This window comes from Schistocerca cancellata, chromosome 6, assembly GCF_023864275.1.
Source record: "Schistocerca cancellata isolate TAMUIC-IGC-003103 chromosome 6, iqSchCanc2.1, whole genome shotgun sequence".
NCBI lineage: Eukaryota > Metazoa > Arthropoda > Insecta > Orthoptera > Acrididae > Schistocerca > Schistocerca cancellata.
The window spans coordinates 293,236,949-293,262,767 of record NC_064631.1 but is presented as its reverse complement, the minus strand read 5'-3'; the positions used below and the strand labels follow the sequence as shown (position 1 = coordinate 293,262,767).

The 25,819-nt window shown below is 44.9% G+C and overlaps 1 protein-coding gene across 1 annotated transcript in view; it reads right to left on the bottom strand.

The window, feature by feature from the left end:
* Nucleotides 1-25,819, bottom strand: part of LOC126088554 (DNA repair protein complementing XP-A cells) — a 51,414-nt gene that overhangs the window by 16,410 nt on the left and 9,185 nt on the right. Inside the window, exon 5 of the mRNA XM_049906740.1 lies at nt 413-530. Within this exon, the coding sequence (XP_049762697.1) occupies nt 413-530 (118 nt within the window). The remainder of the gene's footprint in view (nt 1-412; nt 531-25,819) is intronic.

The following is a 25,819-nucleotide window of genomic DNA, read 5'->3' as shown; positions in this document are numbered from 1 at the left end:
CTCTATCACAGATTTGAAAAGCTGCTTTCCTTTTCTCTAGCATAAATCAAATTTCTGTCAAACTGCCATCCTCTTCACTATGGCCCCTCCTTTTACATACAAAAGATGCAGAAATAGAAGGAATCTGTGATTTTGCAAGTAAACGATTCAACGTTGAACTCTAATGTTTATGTACAGGCTGTAATATGACTCACTTCAATCTAATAAGCTTCGTATTTCACTATTTTCTCTTATATAAAAGTGTACAAATAGTAATTCGTTTGCAGATTGTAATTCTTTTTAAATTTATTTTTATAAAGGTAAACTAGAACCCAATAATTATATGCGAACTGCCAATGGCAGTATTGCAAGTAATGATTTTGATAATAGTAACCACCTACTAACAAACTATGAACTATTTCACTACGTTTACCTTTGACTTGTTTATTGTACTTTTTAATCTTTGCTTTGCTTCTTTTCTCATCCCTTTTTTCTAATTCTTCCTCGAGTTTCTCCTCAGAGCCCCATACCTCCAAGGCTCTTTTTTCAATCTGTAACAACACTTCGCATGAAATTAAAATTGTCAGAGGATGAAATACAAAATGACTCAAAATTATTCATTAAATCTGAAAAATCATAATCACAGATTACAAACAACTGTAAAACTTGGCATGTGACATTCATACCATTACAAAAAGAACAAAGATTATGCGTTAATAGCCTGTCGAAGATAAATTCATTAGTGACGGAGAACAAGACTAGGTTGGTGAAGGAAATCAACAGAGTCCTTATCAAAGTGATCATTTCAGCACACCCTTAAGCAGTTTAGGGGAAAATGTGCCACCTGGATTGTCCAAGTATCATCAAAGGTTTTATCTGGGCAGAACCTTGCGCTCCGGCCTATACATTCGTTAACAGGATATGTAGCCGGTAGGCTGCACACACAAGTGGCCGAATCAAGCACAAACTTTATGTGCAAACTACGATGTAACGCACACACAAAATTGGTAGTTACAGCACTTCTCTTCCTAGGTGAAGAAGTGAGCATTGTGCTCACATCCACTTTGTATGTGGTCAACGTGGGTTGTTGAGTCATGCGACACTGCCATTAGTGCGTACGGTCGAAAGTGGTGCTAGCATGGACAGGTGTGACACCCAACACCCTGTAAATATAGTAGGATGACACACTGGCACAGTGTTTATTTCCATGTCCATGTCCAACCCCAAGGAAGGAGGTTGCAGTGAAGGCAGCGGGACAGGCAGTGTTGGCTGTGATGGAGGTGGCAGCAGCAGAGGCATTGGTATTGCCAGGGTCCCACCATGGCCCCAACAGCTGAAGGGGACACCCATAGCAGAGAAGACAATTATGACAATGTTGGCAGCAGCATCTGAGAATGCAAGGGCATCAGCTATGATGCAGAAGATGGCCAGGCAGAAGTACAGCGAGGGAACAGTGGAGACGCACATGGTGTGCAGCCACCCACGCGAGGTTTATGGTTGACTTCTTGTGACGCCCTCCCCTCAGCTGTGTGGACGACGCATAGCCATTGACCACAGATACTATGAGTTACTGCCAGCACCCATCTTGGCCAGCGGTCAAAGCTGTGAACCCAAACAGCTGTGCAAATATGGAAACACTGTGGTACCAATGCCAGCAGACGGCCAAGCATCAGCCCAAGCAGATGTAGTAGAGTCCACGGCTGACGACCGTGCAACAACTCTGCCAGGCTCTTATCACCAGCAGGGGTGAACCTGTAAGAACTGAGGAACCTGCCGAGAGCTACTTCCGGTGACACATCCAAAACATAGTTTTTCATCTGTGTCTTATATTTTTGTACTAATCATCTGGCTTTCCCATTTGACTGACTATGGAAAGAAAGAGCTGTGATATGGTGAACACCAGTTTTTTTTTTTTTTTTTTTTACAAAAATCTTCAAATTCCTGACGTATGAACCGGGGGCCATTGCCAGTATCCTACATATATGGAAGACTTTCAATTGCAAAAATTTCTGACAAAGTGGAAATTGGTGCCACTGCAGAAGTAGGCAGACAACTCATCACATATGGAAACTTAGAAATGCATAAATTACAACAAGTCAGTGGAAACTGAAAAAGACCCTGCAAAATCTACATGAATTTGTTCCCAAGGCTGCTGTAGATCTGGCCAGGGTGATGAAGAAACACGGGGAGTGACCTGAAGGGTAGCACACTGTCGTCGAGCTGCAACAACTCACACCATCTCCCCATCAATGGCTGGCTAAACAACATATCAGCATGCTAATGCTTTTGTACATGACACACCCTAGTGGTCCACATGTAACAAATGCATAACCTCACGCAAAAGGGAGGAAGGGACTACAACCCTAGGAGTGGTTTCTCTGTAGCTGATAGTAGCACTCTGTCCCAAGCAGAAAGATGATTTTTTAATGCAAAATGAGTTCTCAAAGGATCAGAAGCAGAGACCAGAGGTTGGTCCAGCTAGTTGTGTTGCACTAAACAAACAACTTTATTTAAACCAATATCTGTGGCTGCAATTTTAGTGCTAGTAGTAGGAAAAACATCAACAACATTTCGAGCTTCCACGTCTACATGAAAACAAAGTAATTTCTTTTTATCAAACACAGGATCCCAACCCATTGGCAAATACAATAAGGCAGTCAACATTTGCGAGTTGCGTTTCACAGTCAGAAATGTATCTCTTAATAGTATGAAGACAGGGAAAAAGCCCACTGCAGTAAGTGATTTGCAGCTTTGTCCAGCAAGGATGCCAAAGGGTTAAAAAGAGACACAAGTTGTTTGTGATCTGTGATAAGGTGGAACTCAGACCTGTATAGAAAAATGTGAAATACTTTTAGAGCATACATGATCACAAAAGCCTCGTTCTCTATCTGAGAACAATAATGTGGCACTGAATTTAAGGACTTAGAGGCATATGCAATAGGGCATTCAGAACCATCTCTTGATTATGAGCAAGGATGGTGCCTAGCCCAAATTGAGGTGCATTCAACACAAGGTGATGGCCCAGATGAAAATTAATCAAACAAGGAGCCAACTGGAGTTTAGATTTCAACAACTTGAACACCTGGTCACAAGCCAACTTGATGAGTGGAATGGAACTTTTTTTACGTAATAATTCATGCAGTGGTTGTACCACAGCAGCAGCTTTCAGTATGAATTTGTAGTAATACATAATTTTGCCTAAAAATGCCTGTAATTCCTTGATGGACATGAAGTGAGGCAATGTGGCAACAGCATCAATATGTTGGTGCAATCGTTTAATGTCAGCATGCGTTGTTTCAAAAACCAAATAAATAATGGATGGTTGATTACTGTGTCTTGTCCAAATTGCACTTTAAGCACAGACTGGGAAACATAAAACAGAGCACGAAGGTTCTGCAAATGTTCTCTGTAGAGGCACCTACACTACTGTGTCATCAAAATAGTTGACCAGCCTGAAACTGATGCAATAAGTTGCTCTAAAAAGCGTTGAAAAATAGCTGGTGCACTTGCCACATCAAAAGGCAAACACTGGTGTTGATAAAGCCCTAATGGTGTATTGGTAACTAGAAGGTGTTTAGATTACTCATCGAGCGGCAGCTCTAAATATGCCTCTGCCAAGGTCATCTTTGAAAATAATGGGCCCCCAGACAATTTTGCTAACAGCTCATCAGGGCGCGGCAAAAAATAGTTATCAAAAACTGACTGTGCATTATTAGTTTTTTTAAGTCACCACAGAGGCCCTGTTTACTGGTAGGTTTTTTGACTATTACCAGTGACGCTGAGCATTCACTGGAATAGGTTGAGTAACATCAAAGGACTGAAGACTACCTAATTCTGCAGGCCCAGAAACAACAGAGACAGGCAGACTGTTTCATCATAATATGAGCCTGAAATTCTGTTGCACAACCCAGTCCTGTAGAAAATAGAGAGACAGCAGCTAATTGTTGCTATGGAACTTTAACAGAAACATGATGCACTTCATTATCAATGGAAAATCCAAAGGTTTACAAGTGCACAAACCAGACTGATTTTTAGTGTAAGCATTGTCCACAACTAGGAATGTTAATGAACGAATCACAGCCTTGTAAGTCACAGGTGCAAAAAACTGTCCAACAATGGGAATATTTTGTTTTGTTATAACTCACCAGCCTCCACAACATTGAACTCATAAGGAGAGAAACTAAAATTCACATAAGTCTGAGAATTCACCAACGGTGCTGCTGCTGCTATGTCCACTTGCATTTTCAATGATTTTTTAAACACACACACTTCAATGTAGAACTCATTTTGAGACACTGTCACTGCTGACACACTGCTCATATCCTTGTTCATCTCAATCTCGCTCAGATATGGAAAGGAGTTACATACAGAAGCAGTGTGTCCTGTCTTAGGGTACATATTACACGTCGCCCAGTGCTTGGGCCATGTGATCTGTTCATGTTGAATGAAGCACTATGGGTATGAAGGCAGAGTGTAGAAGGCTGTCACAACTGTGATGCGGACTGTTGTTGTCATGAATGCCATGCTGCTGAGATGTCTGCTGGACTGCTGCAATAGTGTCTACATTCCCTTGAGAACTGGTTTAAAGCTGGGAGGGATGAGAGGAACTGATTTCTGAAACTTCGGACCAGGCTTCTCTCTGAGTACCTGCAGCCCGTGTAATTTCAAATGACTGAACTACATTCAATATTTCCACAAGCATAGGATTTTCGCACTGTAGAGCTCGCTCGCAAATTTCCCTATTGGGAGCAAAATATATGACAGCATCATGACCATCTGATCGGCATACGATTTCTCATGAACATTTGTCACAAAATTACAACAATGGTTAAGTCCCTGTAGTTGGTAGAGCACTTGCCCGCGAAAGGCAAAGGTCCCGAGTTCGAGTCTCGGCCCGGCACACAGTTTTAATCTGCCAGGAAGTTTCATATCAGCGCACACTCCGCTGCAGAGTGAAAATCTCATTCCCTGTAGTTCTGCTGCCCAGCATGACTGCTTTGGCCACTTTTGGCAGGGGCAAAATTCCTCACAAACAGCAATAATGTGAGTAAGTTTACAGTGATAGGTAGAAATTAACTCACACATCTGATCGAAAGAAAGACTTGAAGGTTCTTGTAAAGGGGTGAGCTGACAACTAATACGCAAGAGCTAAAATCCATGACAAAAAAGGCCCTTGCACAAGGTTACATCTTTTACTCCAAATGCCTGGAAATGTTACTGCAGGCATTTTTCGTAAGTGTCCCCATCTTTTGCTGCAAAGCCATACGCAGGGAACGGCAGTGGATATGTTGTTGGCAGGGCTGCAGGTTGTGCCAATGTAGTCGTTAACCTGGAAATAACAACTGCCAACCTGCTGTTGGTCGAGAAGAGATTTAAGCACTGCCCCCATGGGAATTAGACTCAAAGGACTAATGAGTGAAGTGGAACACGTAGAGCCGAGTAGCTTACTCATCGCCAAAAAGTGTTCTAACCCAAGAACACTGCAATTTATTGCTCGAACAGTACACCCACGTGGAAGACAAGGTATAACACAATTAGCAATACACAAGTGGCCAGTGGAGCCTTGCGCTCCAGCTTATATATTCATTTGTTCCAACAGGAGGCATCATATTAGCAGCCTGGGTGGCCTCTAGTGGCTGAATCAAGCACAAACTTTACATGCGAAACATGAAGCAGCACACACTCAAAATTGGTAGTTACAGCAGTAACAATTACTTACACACACACACACACACACACACACACACACACACACCTCATATTACCTTCAAAGAATATGTTTCTAAAACATTCATATTGAGGAAATGGAGAACAAAAATGTCAGGCAAAGAAGTAACATATTAAATTCTACCAATAGGAAAAAAAAATCCCATCCTCCCAAATATGTATCCTCCTTTCCTCCACAAGGAAGAATCTAACAGTTCTGAAAGCTATGCATAGTTTTTTTTTCTATTTTTAAATGTGTCTATGAGCAGTACATGAAATTTCTGCTTCCTGAAAATATGTTCTGGCAAGCCATTCAACCTCCGCCTAATTTTAAAAGCTAAATAAAGCAATAAATCTACATTCTAAGAAATTCAGCACAACAAATATTTTCATTGCCATATTCTTGCCAAGGAACCATGAAAGACTGTGCTCACCAACAGATATGCGATAACTATCAACTTTGTGATACTCTCCATGAAACTCCTCAGAAGTTCTGTAGACATGCAGTGTGCATCCTCCCCCCTCCCCAATGCAACTTGCAGGTCCTGAAGGGTCCATGGCATCTTCTACAGTACCTCTGGCCTCTTGCTCTTATGTTTGCACCATGATACTGAGGTACAGCAATGATCAGACCATACCATTTGGAAAATGCCTCACCTGTCCATTCCATGCTGCTTTAGCTCTATGTCATAATTCATCAATCACAGGAGCTGGCAAGAGGTGACATGCCAGTCTCTCAGTACTCATGATAGTTGTTTCCAATTGATGAGAGATACAGAGAACATGCTGGGCAGAACAACAGTCTGACACCCTCTGTATTGAACAATTGAAACTCCAGGTACGAATATCAACAATGTAGGAAAAGACAGATTGCTACTTATCATAAATAAGACACTTCAAGTTGGAGACAGGCACAATTAAAATACACTCAAATATAGCTTTTGGCCACAAGCTCATCAGTAAAAAAAAAAAACACACACACACACACACACACAGCAGCAGCAGCACACGTCATGCACACTCAACATTCCGCCCTGAGATGCTGGAGTTGGTGGTCATGTGTGCACGAGATGTGCTTGCTTGTGTGTGTGTGTGTGTGTGTGTGTGTGTGTGTGTGTGTGTGTGTGTGTGGTACATAGCAATCTGTCTTTTCCTACACTGTTGATACCCTCTGTATTGAGATGGGTCAGGATAGCACAAGCAACTTCTGGTCTTGGATAATCTTGTTGAAAGATGTCATGGATACCTTACAGAGACAGCATAGCCACTGTCATTAACACATCAGAAATTTAATGATTGCTGTCCAAATTACCAGCTATGCTAAACAGAGGTGACTATCTTGTCTACCTAATGGCAGCCCATACTACCACACCAGGTGCTTGGTTTGCATGTTGACAGCGGCGGTGGTTGCGGTGGTAGTGAGGAATGTGATCTGGGAACATTCATTCTCTTGGAAGCCTCCACACATAAGACATCTATTATGATGCTGTACACAGAACTGGAACTCATGGTGCCACTCATGTGTCTACTGTTGTGGTTGGGTACAAAACATGGGCCTGTCTCTCTCTGCCCTCACTTAAAGACAAGCCACAACAATTCTCACTGTACTGACAGTCTCAGGTGTTACAGACCTCATCAATTTGTGTGGATACATGGGTTTTACAAATGAGCACATTTTCTGACTCAGGTGTTATTGTGGCATTATCCTGCATTGCCAAGTGAAGAATATGCCTGTTCTCCCAGGTCCTAATTGCATGGGGTCACAGAGATCCTGCGTGGCATCAAGTATGTCCCTCTTGACCCGGACAATTCCATATCGGCACAACAGTCACCATACCTCTAACAACACAAGCAGTAGTATCACAGAATGATAAACTGTGGTGTTGCTCGAACAGTCCACGGGTATACTGCCGGTTCATAGTCTCCAACGGGCCTGTTGGACACTATGAACCAGCAGTATACCTGTGGACTGTTCGAGCAACAAATACGCCGGGAGAAACTGAAGAATCACATATACTGTGGTGTTGATAGGCCACAGTTCTGCCACTGTTGAATCCCAATAAGTGTTGATAGATGTTTCTAATTTGTACAGAAAACAAACAACATTCAAACATAATTCCTAAAAGATAAATCTATTGCATAATCATTCATTCTACAGAGAATTTGGTGGCATTACCCCTACCCATTTTCTGCAATTGTGCTGAAATGCTATTCACTTTCATATCAAGGATCTATACACTTCACATCTATTTGACGTTTGTTGCATGCTGCCTTCATGGTGCTGGAATTTTAATGTCAAGCGGAGTATATCTCTCTGGATAGACAAAAAGAGAAAGCTAAATTGTACAGTGGCTTGTCAAGAAAATCACGTGACCACACAACTGAATAGGGCTTGAGTTGAGGTGGTTACAGTGCAGTGATTTTATGTTTTGAGAGCATTACTGCTTTAAGACTCTGGGTTGTTGTGGCATTGGTGACAGAGTGTAAAAATTTATCAAATATAGGAATAATATCCTTGCAAGGATAATGACTAAGAACCAGTTCATTCCACTGTGTTAGTAACTCCATGAAGGCTCCATTATTATTATTATATTTATTGTTGTTGTTGTCGTCATCATCATCATCTTCAGTCCAAAGACTGGTTGATACAGTGTTTCACACTAGTTTATCCTGTGCAAGCCTTTTAACTCTGCCTAAATATTGCAACCTACATCCATTTGAACCTGTTTACTGTTGTCAACAAGAAACCTGATAAATGGAGAAAAGACAATATTTAATAAGGATACCATCAGCACTGAGTTATGAACATCCACATATGAGCTTCGTCACCATCATATCTGAATAGTTTTGATTGATTTTTCAGTGTTCCTTAGATGTACTCAGAGAAAAACGAAAAACATGCTGTAAGAACCAAGACCAGCATATGGTTCAAGTTGCCGCCTGCTTCCAGTTACCATTCGTTTCACAGACTAAGAGAGACATATCGTCTTCCATTAACAATTTCCACAATGGATTTTCTTCTCAGGCCTTCAACCATCAGCCTGGTTGGTGGCAGTTTGCCTTGCTTTTCTGTCTTTTGCCTTCCTCTCGAGAGCAGTATAGGTAGTGCAGCTGGTAACCTCCATGATAACGCTGATATATTCTAAACTGGGTCTGCCTCGTGTTCTTCACCTCTGTGTTCCTTCAATGATACTTCTAATGACACCAACATGTTTCAGCAGATTGCTGACCCATCTGTCTCTTCTGTGTTGGATATGCTTCCAAAGACATGACTTTCTTCCTCCATTCTGTGGAGCCCCTCTTCATTCAAACTCTGTCTACCCAGACATTCTACAATGGCACCATATCTCAAAGGTTATTATTTTGTGTTTTTCTCTGAGCATCCATGTTTCACTTTTGTACAGCAGTACAGTTGAAACAAACATCTTTATGAGGCCTTTCTCCAGATGTTTGGTTATGCAGCAGGATGTAAAAAGACTTCTTCTTTTGCTTAGAAAAAAAAATTATGTAATTTTACTCCCTAGATAGGTGAAGGATTTGATAATCTCCAGTCCCTCATTGTTCAGCGAGCATTGAGCAACAGTGTTTTTTAACTTCCCACAACAATTTTTGTTTTGGCTTTATTAATTTTTGTGTTATAGGGAGAGCTGAGTATGGTTTCTGTCTGGACCAGCATCACTTTGAATTGTTGTGTGTCTTCACTTAACACTGTGATATTATCAGTAAGTCTCAACATTTCTATTTCCTTACCAAGGTCTTTAATTCTTTATACAGCTCCAACTTTATCCCCGATTTCTTCTGATGTCCCCTCAATGAAGGTACAGCCAAAATTTCAGGAAACATTCCTCACACACAAATAAAGAAAAGATGTTACGTGGACATGTGTCCGGAAACGCTTAATTTCCATGTTACAGCTCATTTTAGTTTCGTCAGTATGTACTGTACTTCTTCGATTCACTGCCGGTTGGCGCAATTGAAGGAAGGTAATGTTGACTTCGGTGCTTGTGTTAAGATGCGACTCATTGTGCTACAGTACTAGCATCAAGCACATCAGTACGTAGCATCAACAGGTTCATCACGAACGTGGTTTTGCAGTCAGTGCAATGTTCACAAATGCAGAGTTGGCAGATGCCCATTTGATGTATGGATTAGCAAGGGGCAATAGCCGTGGCGCGGTACGTTCGTATCGAGACAGATTTCCAGAATGAAGGTGTCCAGACAGGAAGACGTTCTAAGCAATTGATCGGCGTCTTAGGGAGCACGGAACATTCCAGCCTATGACTCGCGACTGGGGAAGACCTAGAACGACGAGGACATCTGCAATGGACAAGGCAATTCTTCGTGCAGTTGACAATAACCCTTATGTCAGGGTCAGAGAAGTTGCTGCTGTACAAGGTAACGTTGACCACGTCACTGTATGGAGAGTGCTACGGGAGAACCAGTTGTTTCCATACCATGTACAGCATGTGCAAGCACTATCAGCAGCTAATTGGCCTCCACGGGTACACTTCTGGGAATGGTTCATCCAACAATGTGTCAATCCTCATTTCAGTGTAAATGTTCTCTTTACGGACGAGGCTTCATTCCAACGTGATCAAATTGTAAATTTTCACAATCAACATGTGTGGGCTGACGAGAATCCGCACGCAATTGTGCAATCACGTCATCAACACAGATTTTCTGTGAACGTTTGGGCAAGCATTGTTGGTGATGTCTTGATTGGGCCCCATGTTCTTCCACCTACACTCAATGGAGCACGTTATCATGATTTCATACGGGATACTCTACCTGTGCTGCTAGAACATGTGCCTTTACAAGTACGACACAATATGTGTTTCATGCACGATGGAGCTCCTGAACATTTCAGTCGAAGTGTTCGTACGCTTCTCAACAACAGATTCGGTGACCGATGGATTGGTAGAGGCGGACCAATTCCATGGCCTCCACGCTCTCCTGACCTCAACCCTCTTGACTTTCATTTATGGGGCATTTGAAAGCTCTTGTCAACGCAACCCCGGTACCAAATGTAGAGATTCTTCGTGCTCGTATTGTTGACAGCTCTGAAACAATACGTAATTCTCCAGGGCTGCATCAGTGCATCAGGGATTCCATGCGACGGAGGGTGGATTCATGTATCCTCGCTAACGGAGGACATTTTGAACATTTCCTGTAACAAAGTGTTTGAAGTCATGCTGGTACATTCTGTTGCTGTGTGTTTCCATTCCATGATTAATGTGATTTGAAGAGAAGTAATAAAATGAGCTCTAACATGGAACAAGAAAGATGATGAGACTTACCACACAAAAGCGCTTATATATATAATAGAAGGAAACATTCCACGTAGGAAAAATATACCTAAAAACAAAGATGATGTGACTTACCAAATGAAAGTGCTGGCAGGTCGACAGACACACAAACGAACACAAACATACACACAAAATTCAAGCTTTCGCAACAAACTGTTGCCTCATCAGGAAAGAGGGAAGGAGAGGTAAAGACGAAAGGATGTGGGTTTTAAGGGAGAGGGAAAGGAGTCATTCCAGTCCCGGGAGTGGAAAGACTTACCTTAGGGGGAAAAAGGGACGTGTATACACTCGCGCACACACACACATATCCATCCACACATATACAGACACAAGCAGACATATTTAAAGACAAAGAGTTTGGGCAGAGATGTCAGTCGAGGCAGAAGTGCAGAGGCAAAGATGTTGTTGAATGACAGGTGAGGTATGAGTGGCGGCAACTTGAAATTAGCGGAGATTGAGGCCTGGTGGATAACGGGAAGAGAGGATATATTGAAGAGCAAGTTCCCATCTCCGGAGTTCGGATAGGTTGGTGTTGGTAGGAAGTATCCAGATAACCCGGACAGTGTAACACTGCGCCAAGATGTGCTGGTCGTGCACCAAGGCATGTTTAGCCACAGCGTGATCCTCATTACCAACAAACACTGTCTGCCTGTGTCCATTCATGCGAATGGACAGTTTGTTGCTGGTCATTCCCACATAGAATGCATCACAGTGTAGGCAGGTCAGTTGGTAGATCACGTGGGTGCTTTCACACGTGGCTCTGTCTTTGATTGTGTACACCTTCCGGGTTACAGGACTGGAGTAGGTGGTGGTGGGAGGGTACATGGGACAGGTTTTACACCGGGGGCAGTTACAAGGGTAGGAGCCAGAGGGTAGGAAAGGTGGTTTGGGGATTTCATAGGGATGAACTAAGAGGTTACAAAGGTTAGGTGGACGGCAGAAAGACACTCTTGGTGGAGTGGGGAGGATTTCATGAAGGATGGATCTCATTTCAGGGCAGGATTTGAGGAAGTCGTATCCCTGCTGGAGAGCCACATTCAGAATCTGATCCAGTCCCGGAAAGTATCCTGTCACAAGTGGGGCACTTTTGTGGTTCTTCTGTGGGAGGTTCTGGGTTTGAGAGGATGAGGAAGTGGCTCTGGTTATTTGCTTCTGTACCAGGTCGGGAGGGTAGTTGCGGGATGCGAAAGCTGTTGTCAGGTTGTTGGTGTAATGCTTCAGGGATTCCGGACTGGAGCAGATTCGTTTGCCACGAAGACCTAGGCTGTAGGGAAGGGACCGTTTGATGTGGAATGGGTGGCAGCTGTCGTAATGGAGGTACTGTTGCTTGTTGGTGGGTTTGATGTGGACGGACGTGTGAAGCTGGCCATTGGACAGGTGAAGGTCAACATCAAGGAAAGTGGCATGGGATTTGGAGTAGGACCAGGTGAATCTGATGGAACCAAAGGAGTTGAGGTTGGAGAGGAAATTCTGGAGTTCTTCTTCACTGTGAGTCCAGATCATGAAGATGTCATCAATAAATCTGTACCCAACTTTGGGTTGGCAGGCCTGGGTAACAAAGAAGGCTTCCTCTAAGCGACCCATGAATAGGTTGGCGTACGAGGGGGCCATCCTGGTACCCATGGCTGTTCCCTTTAATTGTTGGTATGTCTGGTTTTCAAAAGTGAAGAAGTTGTGGGTCAGGATGAAGCTGGCTAAGGTAATGAGGAAAGAGGTTTTAGGTAGGGTGGCAGGTGATCGGCGTGAAAGGAAGTGCTCCATCGCAGCGAGGCCCTGGACGTGCGGGATATTTGTGTATAAGGAAGTGGCATCAATGGTTACAAGGATGGTTTCTGGGGGCAACGGATTGGGTAAGGATTCCAGGCGTTCGAGAAAGTGGTTGGTGTCTTTGATGAAGGATGGCAGACTGCATGTAATGGGTTGAAGGTGCTGATCTACGTAGGCAGAGATACGTTCTGTGGGGGCTTGGTAACCAGCTACAATGGGGCGGCCGGGATGATTGGGTTTGTGAATTTTAGGAAGAAGGTAGAAGGTAGGGGTGCGGGTACCTTAGGCCCCCTACAAAACCTTTCACCTGACTCCATCAACCTCCTGACCCCACCGACACCCCGCACCCCTACCTTCTACCTCCTTCCTAAAATTCACAAACCCAATCATCCCGGCCGCCCCATTGTAGCTGGTTACCAAGCCCCCACAGAACGTATCTCTGCCTACGTAGATCAGCACCTTCAACCCATTACATGCAGTCTGCCAACCTTCATCAAAGACACCAACCACTTTCTCGAACGCCTGGAATCCTTACCCAATCCGTTACCCCCAGAAACCATCCTTGTAACCATTGATGCCACTTCCTTATACACAAATATCCCGCACGTCCAGGGCCTCGCTGCGATGGAGCACTTCCTTTCACGCCGATCACCTGCCACCCTACCTAAAACCTCTTTCCTCATTACCTTAGCCAGCTTCATCCTGACCCACAACTTCTTCACTTTTGAAAACCAGACATACCAACAATTAAAGGGAACAGCCATGGGTACCAGGATGGCCCCCTCGTACGCCAACCTATTCATGGGTCGCTTAGAGGAAGCCTTCTTGGTTACCCAGGCCTGCCAACCCAAAGTTTGGTACAGATTTATTGATGACATCTTCATGATCTGGACTCACAGTGAAGAAGAACTCCAGAATTTCCTCTCCAACCTCAACTCCTTTGGTTCCATCAGATTCACCTGGTCCTACTCCAAATCCCATGCCACTTTCCTTGATGTTGACCTTCACCTGTCCAATGGCCAGCTTCACACGTCCGTCCACATCAAACCCACCAACAAGCAACAGTACCTCCATTACGACAGCTGCCACCCATTCCACATCAAACGGTCCCTTCCCTACAGCCTAGGTCTTCGTGGCAAACGAATCTGCTCCAGTCCGGAATCCCTGAAGCATTACACCAACAATCTGACAACAGCTTTCGCATCCCGCAACTACCTCCCGACCTGGTACAGAAGCAAATAACCAGAGCCACTTCCTCATCCTCTCAAACCCAGAACCTCCCACAGAAGAACCACAAAAGTGCCCCACTTGTGACAGGATACTTTCCGGGACTGGATCAGATTCTGAATGTGACTCTCCAGCAGGGATACGACTTCCTCAAATCCTGCCCTGAAATGAGATCCATCCTTCATGAAATCCTCCCCACTCCACCAAGAGTGTCTTTCCGCCGTCCACCTAACCTTCGTAACATCTTAGTTCATCCCTATGAAATCCCCAAACCACCTTCCCTACCCTCTGGCTCCTACCCTTGTAACCGCCCCCGGTGTAAAACCTGTTCCATGCACCCTCCCACCACCACCTACTCCAGTCCTGTAACCCGGAAGGTGTACACAATCAAAGGCAGAGCCACGTGTGAAAGCACCCACGTGATCTACCAACTGACCTGCCTACACTGTGAGGCATTCTATGTGGGAATGACCCGCAACAAACTGTCCATTTGCATGAATGGACACAGGCAGACAGTGTTTGTTGGTAATGAGGATCACCCTGTGGCTAAACATACCTTGGTGCACGGCCAGCACATCTTGGCGCAGTGTTACACCGTCTGGGTTATCTGGATACTTCCCACTAACACCAACCTATCCGAACTCCGGAGATGGGAACTTGCTCTTCAACATATCCTCTCTTCCCGTTGTCCACCAGGCCTCAATCTCCGCTAATTTCAAGTTGCCGCCACTCATACCTCACCTGTCATTCAACAACATCTTTGCCTCTGCACTTCTGCCTCGACTGACATCTCTGCCCAAACTCTTTGTCTTTAAATATGTCTGCTTGTGTCTGTATATGTGTGGATGGATGTGTGTGTGTGTGCGCGCGCGCGAGTGTATACCCGTCCCTTTTTCCCCCTAAGGTAAGTCTTTCCACTCCCGGGACTGGAATGACTCCTTTCCCTCTCCCTTAAAACCCACATCCTTTCGTCTTTCCCTCTCCTTCCCTCTTTCCTGATGAGGCAACAGTTTGTTGCGAAAGCTTGAATTTTGTGTGTATGTTTGTGTTCGTTTGTCTGTCTGTCGACCTGCCAGCACTTTCATTTGGTAAGTCACATCATCTTTGTTTTTAGGTGTGTATATATATATATATATATATATATATATATATATATATATATATATATATATATATATATATATATATAGTGTTATGAATATAATAGAGGGAAACGTTCCACGTGGGAAAAATATATTTAAAAAGAAAGATGATGAGACTTACCAAACAAAAGCGCTGGCAGGTCGATAGACACACAAACAAACACAAACATACACACAAAATCTAGCTTTCGCAACCAATGGTTGCCTCGTCAGGAAAGAGGGAAGGAGAGGGAAAGACAAAAGGATTTGGGTTTTATGGGAGAGGGTAAGGAGTCATTCCAATCCCGGGAGCGGAAAGACTTACCTTAGGGGGAAAAAAGGACAGGTATACACTCGCACACACACACATATCCATCCTCATATACACAGACACAAGCAGACATTTGTAAAGGCAAAGAGTTTGGGCAGAGATCTCTGCCCAAACTCTTTGCCTTTACAAATGTCTGCTTGTGTCTGTGTATATGAGGATGGATATGTGTGTGTGTGCGAGTGTATACCTGTCCTTTTTTCCCCCTAAGGTAAGTCTTTCCGCTCCCGGGATTGGAATGACTCCTTACCCTCTCCCTTAAAACCCAAATCCTTTTGTCTTTCCCTCTCCTTCCCTCTTTCCTGACGAGGCAACCATTGGTTGCGAAAGCTAGATTTTGTGTGTATGTTTGTGTTTGTTTGTGTGTCTATCGACCTGCCAGCGCTTTTGTTTGGTAAGTCTCATCATCTTTCTTTTTAAATATATATATATAGTGTGTGTGTCCTGAGCCTTTTTAAGCTGAGCATTGCTTCTCATGTGCCCAAGGACCAAGAAGCAATACTATCCTTATGATAGTGGATAGACAGGGTATCAGCAACTATACAGCTGATCTGCTCTGCTGGGTATCACATTATTGGAGGTGGTTTTCTCCAGACTTCCCTAGGCTGTGTGTCACCTTATCACTAAGCTACTGCAGGACATACTGCTTAATATTTGAATTACAGAGCAACTTGACATTTTCCATGCAATAAAAAAAGTGAGAGATAGGATAAGCATTTGTACTCCAATGCTCACACACAATGAACAATGAGCTACGCTTAATTGTGAATACAACTTAAAGTGAAATTTTACAAAGTGAAAGTTTGCTTTATGCAATAATAAAGAGCATACAATGAGGACTTTTCAAAATTTATTTCTTTTAATCTCCCCATCTTTCTGCTTCTCCAGGGTTTGTCTATCAATCCACTCCACGTCTCTGAGTGGTGTTGTTCTTGATATAATTTACAAAAACACAATGAATGACTGAAGGAATGAATGAATGATGAAATGGGCTGTCAATACACACACTTAAAAGTAGAAAAACAATACCTAGCTTTTGGGACTGTTAGTTCCTTCCTCAGGCAGAAAAGAAGGATGGATTTGGGAATATTTTAAGGCAGTGGCAGGTCACTCATATCTCAGGTCGAGAGGGACCCAACTGTATGAGGATGAAGAAGAAAAAAAAAAGAGAGATTAGAAGAAAACAGATAGTACATTAACAAGCATTACTTGTCTTTACACTAGGTAGAGATCAGTGGTAAGCACTGTCCCAGCTTCAGTTCGGAGATGATGGAAGGCAAGAGTGAGAAGTAAAAATTGATTAGCAGGAAAATAAATGAGAAGTGGAATGAATGGAACAATTAGAAACTATGAGGATTTTCTTCCACCTCTTTCCACTTTCTTATTTCTTAATCACACTCATGGTCTTTCCTCCCTAACATATCAAATATAATTATGACAAATCTAATATAATTATACAGTATGGTACATGGACAAGTATACTGCTGCTGCTGCTACTGCTACTACTGCTAGTTTTACAACTGAAATTCTGAGAAGTATTTCCTATGCTGCTTTAACTTGCAGAGAATGAATATGCAGCCATATGCAAACTATAAATCTACCTTCTGCCCTTTAAGTTCATACATTTAAACCTATCAGTCACTCCAAAACTGCTCACAATCACAGACACAGAGTTCAGACACATTTTCTGTGCAACGAACAAAACCTTCTACAGGCACTTGAACCATGTTCTGAGTTAGAAATGTGGTTGAAAGTGGCACTATAATGAGGGCTTCGATTTGATTAACTTGCAAAGACAAGATATATCCATATTGTAACTTCTCTCTCAAATCATTAATTTCATTCCCTGATAAATTTCCTCTGCTTCTTTTACAACCAAGTCAGAAAAGAATGTAGCGGCTGTCAGAACCTTGACACTATCAGGCTACAAAGAGGCCTGTATTGACATGCCACTACATCACAGCTAATTTATTAGGCTGTAAGAGACAGGTGTACAACCTACGTGAAAGCTTAGTGCACCTCTTAGGAATATTTCATGTTATTTAATCTATTTACAATATTCCACACTAACGTGTGTGTGTGCGCGTGGGGGTGGAGGGGGGGTGGAGGGGGGGGGGGGGCGGGGAGTTGTCTTGAAAAATCCCTTCTTTATCAAATAGAAAATCATCCTCAAAAACTTTATGGAATCCCAAAAATTTCCACAAAGTTCCAAAATCTGGTCACCTGGGACCACAAAAACTCTAGCCAGAATCACATGCAGATATCATAGGGCAGGCCTCTACTGATCCACTAGACATTATGCGAGTCACTGTAAGGAATACCATGATGCCAAGCATCAACCAGTGATATACATCCTGGTAGACATGATATGGATTTTTATACCTTTGTGAACAGTGAGATTATCAGGAAGGTTACTAAACTACTTTGGGGCCTGGCACATACTTTATTGCTTGTTGTATGCCACTCATGAAGTCGAGGTTTATTGTCCATCAAGAGGACAAAAGGGCAGACATCATGCATGTTCTCCAGATGAGTCTTACTACAGTCCTGAGACACAGCTCAATTGTAGGAGCCTCCTGGTTCAAGGAAACTTAAGACTCACTCAATGAGGTTCAGCGGGAGTGGCTACCTTCGATGCTCATCACAGTGAAGAGGATGCGACAACATGACTCGAACACGAGGACCCTGCAGTGCTCCAATACAGACGGTCATACGAAAACTTCTAAAACAACAGGCTGCTGACTCTCCGGGAGAGGGAGGAATGCCTTGAACCGTGCTGCTTGCGAGGTAGAGTAGAGGGTAGTGACACTGGCTGGTGTGCTGCAGGTCCCTAACTCAAATCTGATCTAGCAAATACATGTTATTTAATCAAACAATGGAAACTCCAGCTAGGAATACCAACAATGTAAGAAAAGACAAATTTTGCTACTTACAGTAAAGAAAACACGTCAAGTTGCAGACATACACACACACACACACACACACACACACACACACACACACACAAAAGAAAACACGTCAAGTTGCACACACACACACACACACACACACACACACACACACACACACACCTCATGCCATGTACACACGACTGCCAACTGCAGCATCTTGGGCCCGAGTGCGTCACATCTGGAGGGGGCACAGAAGGGTAAGGGGTAGCAGTGTATGCGTGGGGAGAGAGACGAAAGTTGTCTGACAGAGTGTGCAAGGAGTAACACTGCCAGCAGATGCAGCATCAGGAAGCTGCCGGACAGATAGGTGGGGGAAAAAGAAGGAGCAAAAAAAGAGAGGCGTGGGGAAATATGAGCAGATACATTGGCAGAGGGCTGAAAATAGACAGGGCGGGAGGTCAGAATAGGCAGGAGACCATGAGACCATAGGATGGAGGGGGTGGAAACTGTTGGGTGGAGGGTCTAGGGACGGTATGTTGCCATAAGTTGAGGCCAAGATAATTACGGGACCAGAGAATGTGTTGTAAGGTTAACTCCTATCTATGCAGTTCAGAAAAGTTGGTGGTGGGGGGGAAGGATCCAGATGACTTGGGTAGTGAAGCAGCCATTGAAATCAAGAGTGTTGTGTTCAGCTGCACATTGTGCCACAGGGTGGTCTGCTTTGCTCTTGGCCATGGTTATGCGGTAGCCTCTTATCCTGGTGAACAGGTGGTTGGTAATCATACCAATACAAAAAGTTGTGCAATGATTGCAGCAGAGCTGGTAAATGACATGGCTGCTTTCACAGGTAGCCCGGTCCCTGATGGGGTAGGATTAACTTGTGACAAGGCTGGAATAGGAAGTGCTGGGTGGGTGTATTGGACAGCTTTTGCACCTGGGTCTTGCACAGAAATATGACCCTTGTGGCAAGGGGTTGGGATCGGGAGTGGCATAGGTTGTGTGGGCAACGGAACACCACTTCAGGAGGGGCGTGAAACATCTCGGGTAGGACCTCCCTCATTTCAGTGCACAATGATAGGTAATAAATGTCCTGAAATGAGGGACATCCTACCCAAGATACTTCCCACCCTTCCTAAAGTGTGTTCCACTGCCCACCCAATTCCCACAACACCCTAGTCCATCCCTATGGCACTCTCAATCCCAACCCCTTACCACAGGGATCATATCCCCATGGAAAATATAGAGCAAAACCTGGCCAATCTACCCACACAGCACTTCTTACTCCAGTTCTGCCACAGGTTTATCCATCAGGGGCTGGGCCACATGTGAAAGCAGCCATGTTGTTTACCAGCTCTGCTGCAATCATCGCCCAGCTATTTATATTGGTATGACTATCAACCAGCTGGTCACCAGGATGAACAGCCACTGCGAAACTGTGGCCAAGAGCCAACCTGTGGCACAACACTGAGCTGCACATAACACACTTTATTTCAATGGCTGCTTCACTACCCGAGCCATCTGGATCCTTCCCTCCACAACCAGCTTTTCTGAACTGCGCAGATGGAAGTCATCCTTACAACAAATTCTCTGCTTCCATAATTATCCTGGCCTCAACCTACGACCCAACATTTTCTGCCTCTACCATCCTAGCATCTTTGCCCCATTCTCATCTCCCACCCCATTTATTTGCTGCCCTCTGCCAACACATCCACCTGTCTTTCCCTGCTCCCCTCCTTTTTTGCTCCTGTTTTTTCCCTCCACATCCCTGCCCCACAACCTCCTGACGCTGCAGTTGTTGGCAGTCTAGTCCCTGCACTCTCCACCAGACAGCATTTGTCTTTCTCCCCACCTGTACACTACTACCTCTTCCCCTTCTTGCTCTCTCCAGATTGCTGCTTGCATCCCATGTGACGTTACATTCCAGCCCGAGATGCTGGAGCTGGCAGTCATGTGCGCTATTAGATGTGCTTGCTACTCTGTGTGTGTGTGTGTGTGTGTGTGTGTGTGTGTGTGTGTGCGCGCGGGTGTGTTTTCTTCACTAATTAAGGCTGTGGCCGAAAGCTTTATGTGGGTGTCTTAATTGTGTCTGTCTGCAATTTGATGTGTTGTCTTTAATGTAAGTAGCAATCTGCCTTTTCCTACACTGTTATACATGTTATCTAGTTATTTATTATTTCTAGAATATTCTCAAGATTTCTTGTAGCTGTAATGTTTGCAAATGCTGGAATATTCCTTGCCTGAATAAACAGCAGCACACACTGCGAAGAATAAGTTCTGTTCTGTTTGTACATAGGTGTCAGTAATAAACATCCTTTCAGTGGCAAGTATTTCACATCACTGATGACCCTGCTATCAGATCTGGACTTGACTGTGGTTACAATATAACAATACCATGTGATGAGATTAAATACATCTATGTTGCAACCACCCTCAATTATATAGGGTATACCAGCATCACAACAGCTAAGACAAATATAATGCAATCAACAAAGCACTGATTAGCTGACTATCTCAGTGAAAGGCTAAATGATTAGAAAAATTATTAGAAATGGAGTAACATGGAAAAAGCACCTCCACTCAGTTAGATTAAGAGTGCTGCATATTTGTTGGAACTGCTGTACTGATTACAATATATGACTTTTTTATCTCATGGCAGATGCATAGAAGTTCCCAGCAATGTGCACGGATGACTTGAACACATTAACACAAATGGCAGACAATAGTGGAAATATACCTCACTATGGACACAGCAGTGCTTAACTACTGAAATGGAAAAACCTATGACATATCATCAGAACAAGTAGCTGAGAATACAAAATTGCTGAGTAATATAGCTTCAAAAATTTCTAATGTTTCGATAACTGCATCATCAAAACAACTTACGTATGTATCCATAGCTAAGCTACTGCTAATGCTAATGCATTGGCAAACACGGTGATTGTAGCACATGTAGAATTGATCAGGTAATATGACTTTTTTTTGTTTTTAACTCCTTTGTACTTCAGAAAACGAAAGCTGGATTTGGATCATTCCATATAGTCAGTCAACAACTCAAGAAATAAACATAAATTGTTTCTTTTCATTTATTATTGCACGGTTGGTTGGTTGGTTGGTTGGTTTAAATATTAAAGGGACCAAACTGCAAAGGTCATCGGTCCCTTGTTTCAGAAACACACAGAGCACAGTGAAACCATCCATTAGTCATTCGAAGCACTAACAGAAACATTCCGGGGGAAGAAAAGCCCCAAGGTCAATAATAAAGCAACATGGAAAACGGAGCACAGCAACAAAAACAACATAGAGAAGAAAGGCAGAAAGAATTAAAACTGTACAGCAGAGGATCGTGGTGGCTGATCACGAAAATATAAGGATGAGCCAGCCACTCTGCAACAGGTTAAAACCTCCAGCCTAAAAGATTAGGGTGGAGTCGAATGACAACACAAAACTAAGTAAAAGATACAGCACAAAAGAGGGTAATGCAATAAAATTAGATGGACCTATAAAAGCCGCTTGCGCGAATAAAACTTAAAACCCGATCTGCCATAGAGACATTGTCACCTAAAAGAGATGATAAATCACCCTGGAGATTAAAAGTTCGCCTGAGGGCGGCTAAATTAGGACATTCCAACAACATATGGGCCTCTGTCATGTTTGCACCACAGCGACAATGAGGGGGGTCCTCTCGACGCAGCAGATGACCATGCGTCAGCCAAGAGTGACCAATGCGGAGCCTACAGAGAACAACAGAATCCCTGCAAGAGGGCCACATGGAAGAACCCCATACAGTCGTGGTCTCCTTTACTCGCCGCAGCTTGTTGGGTGCAGACAGAGTGCGCCATTCGTCTCCCCACATCCCAAAGACCCGACAGCCCAACACCGATCAGAGATCAGTCGCCGGGAGGCCGATCTCCAACGTCAGTTTGCGGGTAGCTTCTTTGGCTAACTTGTCGGTGAGTTCGTTTCCCGCTATCCCAACGTGTCCCGGGGTCCATATAAACACCACTGAACGTCCATGCTGTTCAAGAGCGTGAACGGACTCCTGGATGGCAACAACAATGGGATGGCATGGGTAGCACTGGTCAAGAGCCTGTAGACTACCGAGAGACTCACTGCAAATGACGAAGGACTCTCCAGTGCTGGTACGAATATGCTCAAAGGCACGAAAAATGGCTGTGAGCTCTGCGGTGTAAACACTGCAGCCTTCTGGAAAGGAGCGCTGGTCTACATAGTCCGCATGAGGATAAGCGTACCCCACATGGCCATCAACCATCGATCCATCAGTATAGATAACCTCCGAGTCACGGGATGTGTCTAGGAGAGCAAGAAATTGGCAGCACGAGACTGCAGGAGGAACTGAATTTTTCTGCCACTGTGACAGGTCCAACCGAAGTTGCGGCCGACAAATACACCAAGGTGGTGTATGTAAGCGGACCTGGAAAGCAGATGGAAGAGGCAAAGACTTGAGTTCACTACGGAGGGACCAAACACGGAACCCAATTGTATGTCCTGATTGTGGCCGCCGGTGTGGGATATGGACTGCCGCATTAGCGAAAAGGAGACGATAGTTAGGGTGACGGGGCAAACAACGGACATGTGCAGCATAGTTGGCTAAGAGTTGTTGACGCCAGACGCGAAGTGGAGGAACCCCAGCCTCAACAAGTAGGCTATTAACAGGGCTGGTGCGGAATGCTCTTGTCGCCTGTCGAACCCCACAGTGGTGAACGGGGTCCAGCAGTTGCAACGCTGAGGGTGACGCTGAGCCATACGCCACACTCCCATAATCGAGTCGGGAAATCACGAGGGCTTTGTAAAGCCGCAGCAGCGTATTACAATCTGCACCCCAAGTTGTGTTGCTGAGGCAGCAAAGGGCATTCAGATGCTGCCAACACTGACGCTTGAGCTGACGAAAATGTGGAAGCCGTGTAAGCCAGGCATCGAACAGCAATCCCAGAAAACGGTAAGTGTCAACAATCCTGAGCATAGCACCCCGAAGATAGAGCTCAGGGTGGGGATGGACAGTTCAACGCCGACAAAGGTGCATAACACAAGTCTTCGCAGGAGAAAAGTGAAACCCATGGGCGAGGGCCCACACCTGCACCTTGCGTATGGCTCCCTGCAACCTACGTTCTGCAACACTAATGGTGGAGGAGCTGAAAAAGATGCAGAAATCGTCAGCATATAACGTGGGTGAGACAGACGACCCTACTGCTGCTGCAAGGCCATTAATGGCCACAAGGAAAAGTGGCACACTCAATACAGAGCCCTGTGGGACGCCATTTTCCTGGACATGAAGTGAACTATGGGATGTGCCAAGTAAAACGCAGAATGTCTGAACAGATAAAAAGTTCTGAATAAAAATGGGGAGAGAGCCCCGGAGACCCCACCCGTGCAATGTGGCGAGAATATGGTGCCGCCACGTCATGTCATATGCTTTGGAGAGGTCGAAAAAGACGGAGACGAGGTGTTGGCACCTGGAAAAAGCAGTGCGGATTGCAGACTCCAGGAAGACTAAAGTATCGGCGGTGGAACGACCCTGACAGAAGCCGCTCTGGCACGGAGCCAGAAGACCCCGAGACTTGAGCAGCCAACACAGCCGACGACTCACCATACGTTCCAGCAGCTTGCACAGAGTGTTTGTTAAGCTGATGGGCCGATAGCTATCCACATTAAGCGGGTCCTTACCAGGCTTAAGCACCGGAATGATGATACTTTCCTGCCACTGCGACGGAAAGACACCATCGCCCCATATGCGGCTGAAGATGGCAAGAACACATCGTTGACAGTCTGGGGACAGGTGTTTGAGCATCTGATTGTGGATGCCATCTGGCCAAGAGGCTGTATCGGGGCACTGTGCCAGACCGCTTTGGAGTTCACACGAACTAAATGGGGAGTTATACACCTCAGGGTGGCGAGGAGCAAAAGAAAGTCATTTGCCTTCCTCCCGGCATTTTAGCGCATGAAACGCAGGCGGGTAATTCCCTGACGCAGAGGCCCGAACATAGTGCTGAGCGAAATGCTAGGCGATTGCATCGGCATCAGTGCATAGCGCCCCGTTGATGGAAAGCCCTGGGACACCTGTAGAGTGCTGCAATCTGAAGATGCGCCGAATCTTCATCCACACCTGGGAGGGTGAAGTACGGGAACCAATGGTGGAAACATACCTCTCCCAGCGCTCCTGTTTCCACCTTTTGATGAGCCACCAGACCTGAGCACGGAAATGTTTGAATAAAATGAGGTTCTCCAAAAGTGCCGCTTATATCGCTGAAGAGCCCGCCAATGCTCTTTAATGGCTTCAGCAACCTCTGGTGACCACCAAGGCACTGACTTTCGCCGGGGGCACCCTAACAAACGAGGAATGGTATGTTCCGCAGCGGAAACAATTGCTGCATTCAGTGTCTCAACCGCCACATCGATGGTGCCGTGGGGGAGAGATGCAACAGTCGCGGCAGAGGAGAACACTTCCCAGTTTGCCTTGCTAAATACCCATCTGGGCAAGCGTTCAGGGGAGCGACACTGGTGTAGTGAAAGGAAGATGGGAAAATGGTCACTACCACACAAGTTGTCATGGACTCTCCAGTGGACCAATGGTACAAGCCCTGGGCTGCAAAACGACAGATCTATGGCCGAGAACGTGCCATGCACCATGTTGTGGCGTAGCAAGACAGCCACGCCACTCGGAGGTAGCCGAAAGGCACGCGTACACACACGCCGGCTGGCGTGAGTTCTGGAACAGGATACTTAATTAATGCTATAAGAAAAGTATGCAGCTCCTTGAATACTTAACTTTAATTCATCCTTGTGGTACATCGCTATTGACGATACAAATGAGACTATCTCCAGATACGGTTAATTACAATCACTGTAAGGCTAATGACGCCTTGCTAGGTCATAGCCATGGACTTAGCTGAAAGCTATTCTAACTATCTGCTCGGCTAATGAGCGATGCTTCGTCAGTGTAGTCGCTAGCAAAGTCGTCGTACAACTGGGGCGAGTGCTAGTCCGCCTCTCTAGACCTGCCATGTGGTGGCGCTAGGTCTGCAAGTACTGACAGTGGCGACACGCGGGTCCGACACGTACTAATGGACCGCGGCCGATTTAAGCTACCACCTAGCAAGTGTGGTGTCTGGCGGTGACACCACACACCACACTGAAATGTGTGGCGGCGCCAGTGTTTAAGAGGCAGAGGTCGAGTTGGGAGATGAGATTCTCGACAGCCCTGCCTCGGCCAGTAATCTTCGTTCCACCCCACAGGGGATTGTGGGCGTTAAAATCCCCCACGAGAAGAAAAGGCGTGGGGAGTTGGGTGACAAGTGCAGCCAATTCAGTCAGGGGGACTGTACCACCTAGAGGGAGATAGACACTGCAGACGGTTATGTCCTGGGTAGTCCTTACTCTGACAGCCACAGCTTCCAAGGATGAGTGAAGGGGCACAGGAGCACTATATACAGAGGTAAGGACATACACACAGGCTCCACCTGACACACTATTGTAAAC